We start from the raw sequence: 10,782 nt of genomic DNA, 5'->3' as shown, positions 1-10,782 counted from the left end.
CACTGGAAAATAGTGAGGAAAAATGTATTACTAGAAAATAGTGAGGGGGAAAAAAGTGGTCACCTGAAACTTGTTGAGGGTGAAAAGTTAGCAGGGAAATGGCAAGGAGAGAGAGTTACAAAAGTAATGCTGAGGAGAGAAAGAGAGATCAATTGAAATTTAGGGGAAGAGAGATAGCAACACTTACCAAGGGAAATAGTGATGAAGGGAATTAACTGGTGGGTCAGCCCTGGCATTGAAGCAGCCTGTTCGCAACATTGATGTCATATTTGACTCCGAGATGAGCTTCTGGCTTCATGTTCATGCTTTCACTAAGACTGCCTCTGTAACATTGTCTGGTATCACTGCATTCTCAGTTCATCTGCTATTGAAACCTTCATTGAAGCCTTTCTTACCTCTAGACCTGACTATTCCAACTCTGGTCTCCCACATTCTACCCTATGTAGACTTGAGGTCACCCAAAACTCTGCTGCCTGTGCCTTAGCTCACAGCAAATCCCATTCCTCTATCGACTGTGCTCACTGACCTGCATTGACCAAGCAACGTCTTGATTTTAAATTCTCATCCTTATTTTCAAATCCCTCCATGGCCTCACCCCCTCCCTACCTCTGTAATCCCTTCCAGCCACATAACCTTCCAAGATATCTGTGCTCCTCTAATTCTGGCCTTTTGAGCATCCCGGATTTTAATCATCCAGCTGCCTGGGCCCCAAACTCTGGTATACCATAAGATATAGGAGCAGAAATTAGGCCATTCGGCCCATCGAGTCTGCTCCGCCATTCAATCATGGCTGAGAAGTTTCTCAACCCCATTCTCCTGCCTTCTCCCTGTAACCTTTGATCCCCTTACCAATCAAGAACCTATCTATCTCGGTCTTAAATACACTCAATGACCTGGCCTCCACAGCCTTCTGTGGCAATGAATTCCATAGATTCACCACTCTCTGGCTAAAGAAGTTTCTCCTCATCTCTGTTCTAAAAGATCTTCCCTTTACTCTGAGGCTGTGCCCTCGGGTCCTAGTCTCTCCTCCTAATGGAAACATCTTCCCCACGTCCACTCTATCCAGGCCTTTCAGTATTCTGTAAGTTTCAATCAGATCTCCCCCTCATCCTTCTAAACTCCATCGAGTATAGACCCAGAGTCCGCAAACGTTCCTCATACGTTAAGCATACCTTCCTTACACCTTTCCGCCTCTCTACCTCACTTTCCTCCTTTAAGCTAAATCTTAAAACCTTTTTCTTTATCCAAACTTCTGGTCATCTGACCTGAAATCTCCTATAGGGTTCAGTGTCATATTTTGTTTGATAATGCTCCTTGGGACTGCTTTTACATTAAAGGTACTATATAAATACAAGTTCTTGAGGAGGAGAGAGATGGCGTGAAAAAGAGATAGGACTGGATTTTACTGGGCGCTGTGGTCCCTGCTCCTTCTGACTAAAATGTCAGGGGCTAGCCTGGGTACGATCCTGATGGCTGCCCTGCAGCAATTTAACAGTGGGAGCAGAGCTAACTGCTTGAAGGTGAGACTTCTGCTCCCCTCTCAGGAGGAAGTCCCACACTAGAGAGTTGCCAGTCAATCAGGTGGCTAGCAGCTTTGTTGTCCCAGCAGCACCACCAGGAGCAGTGGCCACTGCTGGGACTACAGGCAGTCCTACCACACCAAGGAACCCAAGTAAATCTTGGCAGTGGGGGGTGGGGGGGTGGTGGTGGCGGAGGCCCTAGTTCAAGAAGCCAGAGGGGAAGGTTAAAGGGTGAATGACATTTCTGGAAGTGGTGCCTCTTTTGGGTCCAGGAGGCCCACAAAAGAGGTCCCACTCCTTGCATGTCCCCCAGCCCGTGCAGCTAAATCTTCCCCAGCCTTCTCCCGTGGCATGGGCCTCCCCCCCCCCCCCCCCCCAGCCCACGGGTAAAATAAAAACAGTGATGGGATGAGGCCCTTAAGTGCCCATTAATTGGCCGTGTCAGAGACCCAATAGGCCCAAGAGCAGGCGGGTCACCCCATGCCTCCCCTGCCCCTTGTAAAATTTCAAAGAGGCTGGGGGCAGGTGGGTGGGCAGCAGGAAGGGCACTCGGGTCTGCCGGTGAGGGAGCATTATACCTAGCCCATAGTTACTGATTGTTAATGGGCAGGAATGGAGAGAGACAATTACTGGGTGAGGTGTTGAGGGGGGAGATAAAGTTACTGGGGGAAATTGTAATTTAATGCTACCTTTGCCCTTTTGGGTAAGTGACTGACAAGCATTCTACTCTCCAGCAGGTGGCAGCTGGAACCAGATTGGAAAGAGAATGATGACAACTGCTTCGTCACCAACAAAGCTCAGCATCTTGATCAGCTCTGCCAGTGTGAGTTTTTCGGCTTCTATGTATGTCCACAGAACCTCCTCTGTCGGGCAACTTATTTATTATTACTCAAAGCAATAATTTTCACTGGCAAGGTTTCAGCTGGAAAATTGCATTACATTTAGTAAGTGTAGAAGTTTCTGATGTTGTCGCAAATCATTTGCCCTATTTACATGGATCACTATCATTAAATCTTGTGTGCAAGTCACTTAAGTGAATATTTTTGTATTTCATAGTGGCTGTGAACACTGGATGAGGACAGAATTTGGCTCTACTGTTATGTCAACAGTTGAAGGGAAGCTATCAGAATCTATCAGATGAGATTAGACCAGGTCAGAGGCTAGGAATTGTGCAATGTGTTACCCACCTCCTGACTCCCCAAAGCCTGTCCACCATCTACAAGGCACAAGTCAGGAGTGTGATGGAATACTCCCCATTTGCCTGGATGAGTGCAGCTCCCACAACACTCAAGAAGCTTGACACTGTCCAGGACAAAGCAGCCCGCTTGATTGGCACCACATCCGCAAACATTCACTCCCTCCACCTCCCATGCACAGTAGCAGCAGTGTGTGTACCATCTACAAGGTGCACTGCAGGAATTCACCAAGGCTCCTTTGACAGCATCTTCCAAACCCACGACCACTACCATCGAGAAGGACAAGGGCAGCAGATAGATGGGAACGCCACCAGCTGGAAGTTCCCTCCAAGTCACTCACCATCCTGACTTGGAAACATATCGGCTGTTCCTTCACTGTCACTGGGTCAAAATCCTGGAACTCCCTCCCTATCAGCACTCTGGGTGTACCTACACCACATGGACTGCAGCGGTTCAAGGTGGCAGCTCACCACCACCTGAAGAGCAGCTAGGGATGGGCAATAAATGCTGGCTCAGCCAGCGAAGCCCACATCCTATAATGAATTTAAAAAAGACCAACTAAGCACTTTTATGAGCTCATCACAGAGCCAACATGTGATTGTTAAGGATAAGTCATGCTTGACTAATTTAATTGTATATTTTGAGGAAATCAGTAATGAGGTAGATAAGGGAGTTATCTTCCAGAAGACATTTGATAAAGTTTCACACAAGAGATTATTGGCAAAAAGTTAGAGCTCATGGAATTGGTAGTAGCCTTTTGATGGGTTGAAACGTGTTTGGGAAGTAGACAGAGTGGGGTAAAGTGTAGTTAATCTATTTGATGGGATCTGACCCATTGTGTTCCTCAGGGGTTTGTACTAGGTCCTCATTTGTGCACCTAATTAATGGCTTGGATGAAGGAACAGCGAGGTATATATCCAGGTTTGCAGATGACACTAAGTTAGGAGGCGCAGTTGTCTAGGCTTGCATTCCCTTGAAATATACATTGAAGGATGATCTGACTGAGGAGTTTAAAATTTTAGAAGTATTTGAAAGGGTTGATGTAGAGAAATTAGCGTGCATCTGGGTAAATTATGAAGGAGGCAAAATAATCCTAAATTATCATAGAGTCATGGAGGTCTACAGCACAGAAAAAGGCCCTTCGGCCCATAGAGTCTGCTCAGATCAAACAAGTACCTAACTATTCTAATCCCATTTTCCAGCACTAGGCCCATAGCCTTGTATGCCATGGCATCGCAAATGTACATCCAAATACTGCTTAAATGTTTTGAGGGTTTCTGCCTCTAACACCCTTTCAGGCAGTGAGTTCCAGATTCCCACAACCCTCTGTGTGAAAAAATTCTTTCTCACATCCCCTCTAAGCCTCCTTCCCCTTACCTTAAATCTACGCCCCCTGGTTATTGATCCCCCCACCAAGGAGAAAAGTTCCTTCCTGCCTATCCTATCTATACCCCTCATAATTTTATACACCTCAATCATGTCTCCCCTCAATCTCCTCTGCTCCAGGGAAAATAAGCCCAGTCTATCCAATCTCTCCTCATAACTGAAACTCTCCAGCCCAGGCAACATCCTGGTAAATCTCCTCTGCACTCTCTCTAGTGCAATCACATCCTTCCTATAATGTGGGTTCCAGAACTGCACACAATACTCTAGCTGTGGCCTAACCAGCGTTTTATACAGTTCCAGAATAACCTCCCTGCTCTTATATTCTATGCCTCGGCTAATAAATGCAAGTATCCCATATGTCTTCTTAACCACCTTATCTACCTGTCCCGCTACCTTAAGGGACTGGTGGACACGCACACCAAGGTCCCTCTGATCCTCGGTACTTCCCAGGGTCCTACCATTCATCGTGTATTCCCGTGCCTGGTTTGTCCTGCCCAAGTGCATCACCTCACACTTATCTGGATTAAATTCCATTTGCCACTGATCAGCCCATCTGACCAGCCCGCCTATACCCTCTTGTAATCTAAGGCTATTTACCACCTAACCAATTTTCGTTTCATCCATGAACTTACTGATCAACCCTCCTACGTTCAAGTCTAAATCGTTTACATGTTTACCACAAACAGCAAGGGATCCAACACCGATCCCTGTGGAACCCCACTGGACACAGGCATCCAGTCACAAAAGCACCCTTTCACCATCACCCTCTGCTTCCTGCCACTCAGCCAATTCTGGTTCAACGTTTATAGCTCGATAGATTTTTTGGAATAAGGATATCAGGGGGTTTGAAGTCCAGATCAGCCATTATCTAGTTGAATGGCCGAGAGGAGCTGCGTGGCTGACTACACAACCAGAAATCCTCCTACAAAGAAGGGAATCTGAGGGGAATATTGGAGAGATTCCGAAAAGCAAAATTGTTTTATTTATAGATGTGAGATAGTAAGCTAAATTTGGGAAGTGCGTTGGGTTAACACAGCATATTTTGATCTGGATTTGCAGGTGAAATAAAAGACCTGGATCTGGATTTTACGCCCCCTACCCCGCGCACCCCACCCTCCCTCCCCCGGCCTCCCTCAACACTGGGCATGTTTTCGGTGGGGGATGTGGGGCACTTAAAATATGAGGGGTGGCAAGCCCACCACTTTCCCTAAGTTGTCCCCCATAATAATGTAGGTGGACGTCCATTGAAATCAGTGGCCTGCCTGCTATTTATAAATAATAATTGGTCAATTGAGCTTGTTACTAAGCCAATTAACCCAAATAATACGCTGCCCATGCCATAACATGTTTGGCATGGGCAGGCAGCCGGGAGTGGGCTGTCCATTTTTCTAAGCAAAATGGCTAAAAGGCGGGAAGGAAGGGGGGGGTAGATCCTTTGTGGGCGCCCTGTGCACACCAGGGCAAGATGATAACCCCATTTTTTTCCTCCCCGCCTGGCCTCCAAAACCACCCCCACCCAACTCCAATCCTCTACATCCAAATCCCAAGGCTCACCCCTCTCTGGAGGCCATTTCCTCTTCATCTGTGTGCCTGCTTGAAGTCCGGGCAGCACCCACTATTGAGTCCTGGAACTGCAAGAGCAGTGTGTTATTGCTGCGGGGCAGCCTTGTTTAACATGGGTCGGCTGGCATCTAATGTTTCTTCCAGGCTGGGTGGAGGGGGGAGCTGGCGAGCAATACACCCCAGTGTAAAAGTCAGCTCTGCTATTTGTTTGTCATAACCATTTTACATGAATTGAGCTTTTGGTTATGCAACATAAACGTACATTTTGTAGGTGCTAAATTTTTGACTTTAATCTTCTAAATAGAAATGGTACACACAAAATGAATTGTGCTTTGTATTGAGTGGTGTTTGGCAATGGACATTTTGTTATGCCAGATGAAAATTAATTAATATATATTTATTTGAAGCAAAGGTGTTGAAGCAGACAAAGTGCAGAAATATTTTGTTTTAAGTTATTAGCGATGGATCAAATGAGATGGTGTTGAATCAACTTCCTTTCCATTTTCAAAGTTAACTGTCTAGTTAACTCAGACAGAATATGTGACTCAGACACATTAACCATTTTGACGAAATGTACTAATTTTAATTCGTAAATAATGCCTTACATAAATGTAAACAATGCAGATTCACTTTATAAATATGCAGTAACCAAGGAAGTAAATCAATCACAACAATCAAAGCACACTGCTTTACATTTTAAATTTAAACTGGTTCGGCAACGCCTCGATTTTTAAATTCTCGTCCTTGTATTCAATTCCGTCAATGGCCTGCCCTCCTTATCTCTGAATTCTCCACGAGCCAAGTTAAGACTGCCAGTCAGGCTCGCAGTGTGGTGCATTTGCGTGTACTGGAAGCTACATATATTAATACACAGGGCTCTGTTCTGTTCATATGGAAAGAACATGTACATACATTGCCCCTGTTTCAGCAAAACAAAATAAGTGACAACCATTCACCGACTCATTCCTCAGGGCAATGCCTCGATGAACCAGGGTCAAGCTGCCTGGTTTAAATCACAAAGAATGCTTGGCAGTTAACTGCCAGTCACCATCAGTGGTGCATTCTCCAATGGCAATATCTCTACCAATCAGAGTCAATTTGCCAACCAATCAGCACTCTTTTCTCATACAGTATAAATTGTTGTCCTGATGAGTGCAAGATGAAAAGCTTCGACGTGTCTCTTTTTTCAGCAATTCTCAAGTTCTGTACAACCAAACGACCAAATGTGAATTTAGGCTGCCAGCCTGGCTCAGGGGTAATATTCTCCATTCTAAGGCAGCAGGTCAGGGGTTCAAACCGCACTCCAGAGACCTAAGCACATGATCCAGGCTGACACTTCAGTGCAGTGCTGAGGGAGTTCTCCACTGTTGCGGTGGGGGGAGAGGAGCACAAAAACAGAATTACCTGGAAAAACTCAGCAGATCTGGCAGCATCAGTGGAGAAGAAAACAGTTGACATTTCGAGTCCTCATGACCCTTCGGCAGAACTGAAGTATAGTTAGGAGAGGTGAAATATAAGCTGGTCTAAGGTGGGGGGCGGGGGGAGAGAGGAGTTGAGGGTGGGGTGGTTGTAGGGATAAGCAAGCAGTGATAGGAGCAGATAATCAAAAGATGTCACAGACAAAAGGATCAAAGAGGTGTTGAAGGTGGTGATATTATCTAAGAAAAGTGCTAATTAAGAATGGATGGCAGGACACTCAAGGTACAGCTCTAGTGGGGGTGGGGTGGAAAGACTAACAAAGTTTTAGTTTTAGATTTAAAAATAATGGAAATAGGTGGGAAAAGAAGAATCTATATAAATTATTGAAAAAAAAGGGAGGGGGAAGAAACGGGGTGGGGATGAGGGGAGGGGGAGTTTAAGATCTAAAGTTGTTGAATTCAATATTCAGCCCGGAAGGCTGTAAAGTGCCTAGTCGGAAGATGAGGTGCTGTTCCTCCAGTTTGCGTTGGGCTTCACTGGAACAATGCAGCAAGCCAAGGACAGATATGTGGGCAAGAGAACAGGGTGGAGTGTTAAAATGGCAAGCGACAGGGAGGTTTGGGTCTTTCTTGCGGACAGACCACAGGTGTTCTGCAAAGCGGTCGCCCAGTTTGCGTTTGGTCTCTCCAATGTAGAGGAGACCGCATTGGGAGCAACGAATGCAGTAGACTAAGTTAGGGGAAATGCAAGTGAAATGCTGCTTCACTTGAAAGGAGTGTTTGGGCCCTTGGACGGTGAGGAGAGAGGAAGTGAAGGGGCAGGTGTTGCATCTTCTGCGTGGGCATGGGGAGGTGCCATAGGTGGGGGTTGAGGAGTAGGGGGTGGTGGAGGAGTGGACCAGGGTGTCCTGGAGGGAATCCCTATGGAATGCCGCCAGGGTGGGTGAAGGGAAGATGTGTTTGGTGGTGGCATCATGCTGGAGTTGGCGGAAATGACGGAGGATGATCCTTTGAATGCGGAGCCTGGTGGGGTGATAAGTGAGGACAAGGGGGACCCTATCATGTTTCTGGGAAGGAGGAGAAGGCGTGAGGGCGGATGCGCGGGATATGGGCCGGACACGGTTGAGGGCCCTGTCAACCACCGTGGGTGGAAAACCTTGGTTAAGGAAAAAGGAGGACATGTCAGAGGAGCTGTTTTTGAAGGTAGCGTCATCAGAACAGATGCGACGGAGGCGAAGGAACTGAGAGAATGGGATGGAGTCCTTACAGGAAGCGGGGTGTGAGGAGCTGTAGCCGAGGTAGCTGTGGGAGTCGGTAGGCTTGTAATGGATATTGGTGGACGGTCTATCATCAGAAATTGAGACAGAGAGGTCAAGGAAGGGAAGAGAAGTGTCAGAGATGGACCATGTGAAAATGATGGAGGGGTGGAGATTGGAAGCAAAATTAATAAATTTTTCCAGGTCCCAACGAGAGCATGAAGCAGCACCGAAGTAATCATCGATGTACCGGAGAAAGAGTTGTGGGAGGGGGCTAGAGTAGGACTGGAACAAGGAATGTTCCACATACCCCATAAAGAGACAGGCATAGCTGGGGCCCATGCGGGTACCCATAGCCACACCTTTTATTTGGAGGAAGTGAGAGGAGTTAAAGGAGAAATTGTTCAGTGTGAGAACAAGTTCAGCCAGACGGAGGAGAGTGGTGGTGGATGGGGATTGTTGGGGCCTCTGTTCAAGGAAGAAGCTAAGGGCCCTCAGACCATCCTGGTGGGGGTTGGAGGTGTAGAGGGATTGGACATCCATGGTGAAGAAGAAGCGGTTGGGGCCAGGGAACTGGAAATTGTTGATGTGACGTAAGGTGTCAGAGGAATCACGGATGTTGGTGGGAAGGGACTGGACAAAGGGAGAGAGAAGGAAGGGAGAGGAGGTTGGGCCAGGGGGTGGCGTGAATGTTGTCTTGTGGATGAGACATTAAAACAAGCCCCATCAGATGGTGGTAAAAGATCCCACAACCCTCCCCAGAGCAGAACCAGAGAATTCTCCAAGTATCCTGGCCAATAGTTATACCTCAATCAAAATCACCAGATACTGAATTATTTGTTTAGTTATCTTGCCATTGTTTACTGTGTTTAAATTAGCTGCTTTGTTTGCCTGCATTACAACAGCATCTACATTTCAAAGGTACCTCATTGGCTGTGAACCACTTTAAAATGAGTTGTTGAAAGCACTATAGAAAATATTAATTAGTAGCATGAAGTGTTCCACTTAGGAATACTAACCAGAAGGTTACAGATGAATTGTTTAACAGCTAACAGCTGTTAACAACTCCAGTGATTGTCTCCATGTTTATTTTATTGAGGTGCTAAAAATAGATGTGTTTGGCTAATGTCAGCCATTATTTGTTTGAAATATAAATTATGAGGGAAGAGTGAGTAGAAACAAAAACAAAAAACTACTGTGGATGCTGGAAATCCAAAACAAAAACAGAATTACCTGGAAAAACTCAGCAGGTCTGGCAGCGTCGGCGGAGAAGAAAAGAGTTGATGTTTCGAGTCCTCATGACCCTTCAATAGACGGTCATGAGGACTCGAAACGTCAACTCTTTTCTTCTCCGCCGATGCTGCAAGACCTGAGTTTTTCCAGGTAATTCTGTTTTAGTGAGTAGAAATGTCTTACACAAGTGCTAATCACAAAAGTTATATGAAAACAAGAATGTACAAGGCTTAGTCAATTTATGCCCTGAGTTCTTGGTGCTCCAGGTTCTATCACTGGACTGTTCTAATTTAGCTGATTTCAACATGGGCAATGCTTTTTCGGTTACATTTGGCCTCAGCGTCCCATGGGAATGGAAAAAATACATTTAGGAATTTTGCTTCTGGGTTGGGAAAGGATCCGCTTGGTTGTGATGGCCCTCAGGGTAATTGCCTTGCTAATACATTGGACTTAAATTGACCAGTGGACAAAAAGGCAGAGAATCCAACGTTAATTCCAGATTTCAAAAGGACTACGCACAACGCAGCTTATGGAGAAACAAAGATTGTTTCAACGCAATTTAATTGAATGTTTTGACGAAGTTACTAAGTTGGTGGGCAAGAGTAGTATAATAAGACAACATTTATTTTGTCAAGGACAGAATGTATGTGCTCTCTTACTGCTCATTATCAGTATGTTTTGTCTGGAAAGAGATGTGTCATTTCTTAGTTTTAGAGTGTGTATTCCAATTAAATAATTCAGCATCAAACTTTCGTGAGTTTAAAATAAAGAACATTATTTATCCTTACACACTTACCCTGAATTAAAGCAACGTCACACACTTGGTCTTACGCGCACATACACACATACACAAAGATTGCATACAGGTAATGATACTCTTTCGAGTTATCAACAGTCACAGATTGCAACTCTTTTCGAGTACAATCACAGTTCTTGGTTTCCGGGAGTGGGACATGAACCCACAACCCTCTGATTCAAAGGCGAGGGTGCTATGAACTGAGCCACAGCTGACACCTCAAATTCTTTCGATTAATCAACAGTCACAGATTGCAATCCTTTTGAGTACAATCGCAGTTCTTGGTTTCCGGGAGTGGGACATGAACCCACAACCTTCTGATTCAAAGGCGTGATTTACAGTCTCCTATGTGGCAAGTCTGATTTCTTGAATGGTTTTGATGATTTAAAGTTGAAATTAGGGTCTTGTAAAGCG

General features: G+C 45.6%; 1 protein-coding gene across 1 annotated transcript in view; it reads right to left on the bottom strand.

Moving 5' to 3' along the window:
• Window positions 1-267, bottom strand: part of LOC144672204 (E3 SUMO-protein ligase PIAS3-like) — a 17,892-nt gene extending 17,625 nt beyond the window's left edge. Inside the window, exon 1 of the mRNA XM_078534022.1 lies at window positions 188-267. Within this exon, the coding sequence (XP_078390148.1) occupies window positions 188-267 (80 nt within the window). The remainder of the gene's footprint in view (window positions 1-187) is intronic.
• Between the last annotated feature and the right edge of the window lie 10,515 nt (window positions 268-10,782).

The sequence above is a fragment of the Cetorhinus maximus genome, chromosome 36, assembly GCF_964194155.1.
Source record: "Cetorhinus maximus chromosome 36, sCetMax3.hap1.1, whole genome shotgun sequence".
Lineage (NCBI taxonomy): Eukaryota > Metazoa > Chordata > Chondrichthyes > Lamniformes > Cetorhinidae > Cetorhinus > Cetorhinus maximus.
Note: the sequence above shows the minus strand (reverse complement) of the source record. Positions and strands in the feature narration are given on the sequence as shown.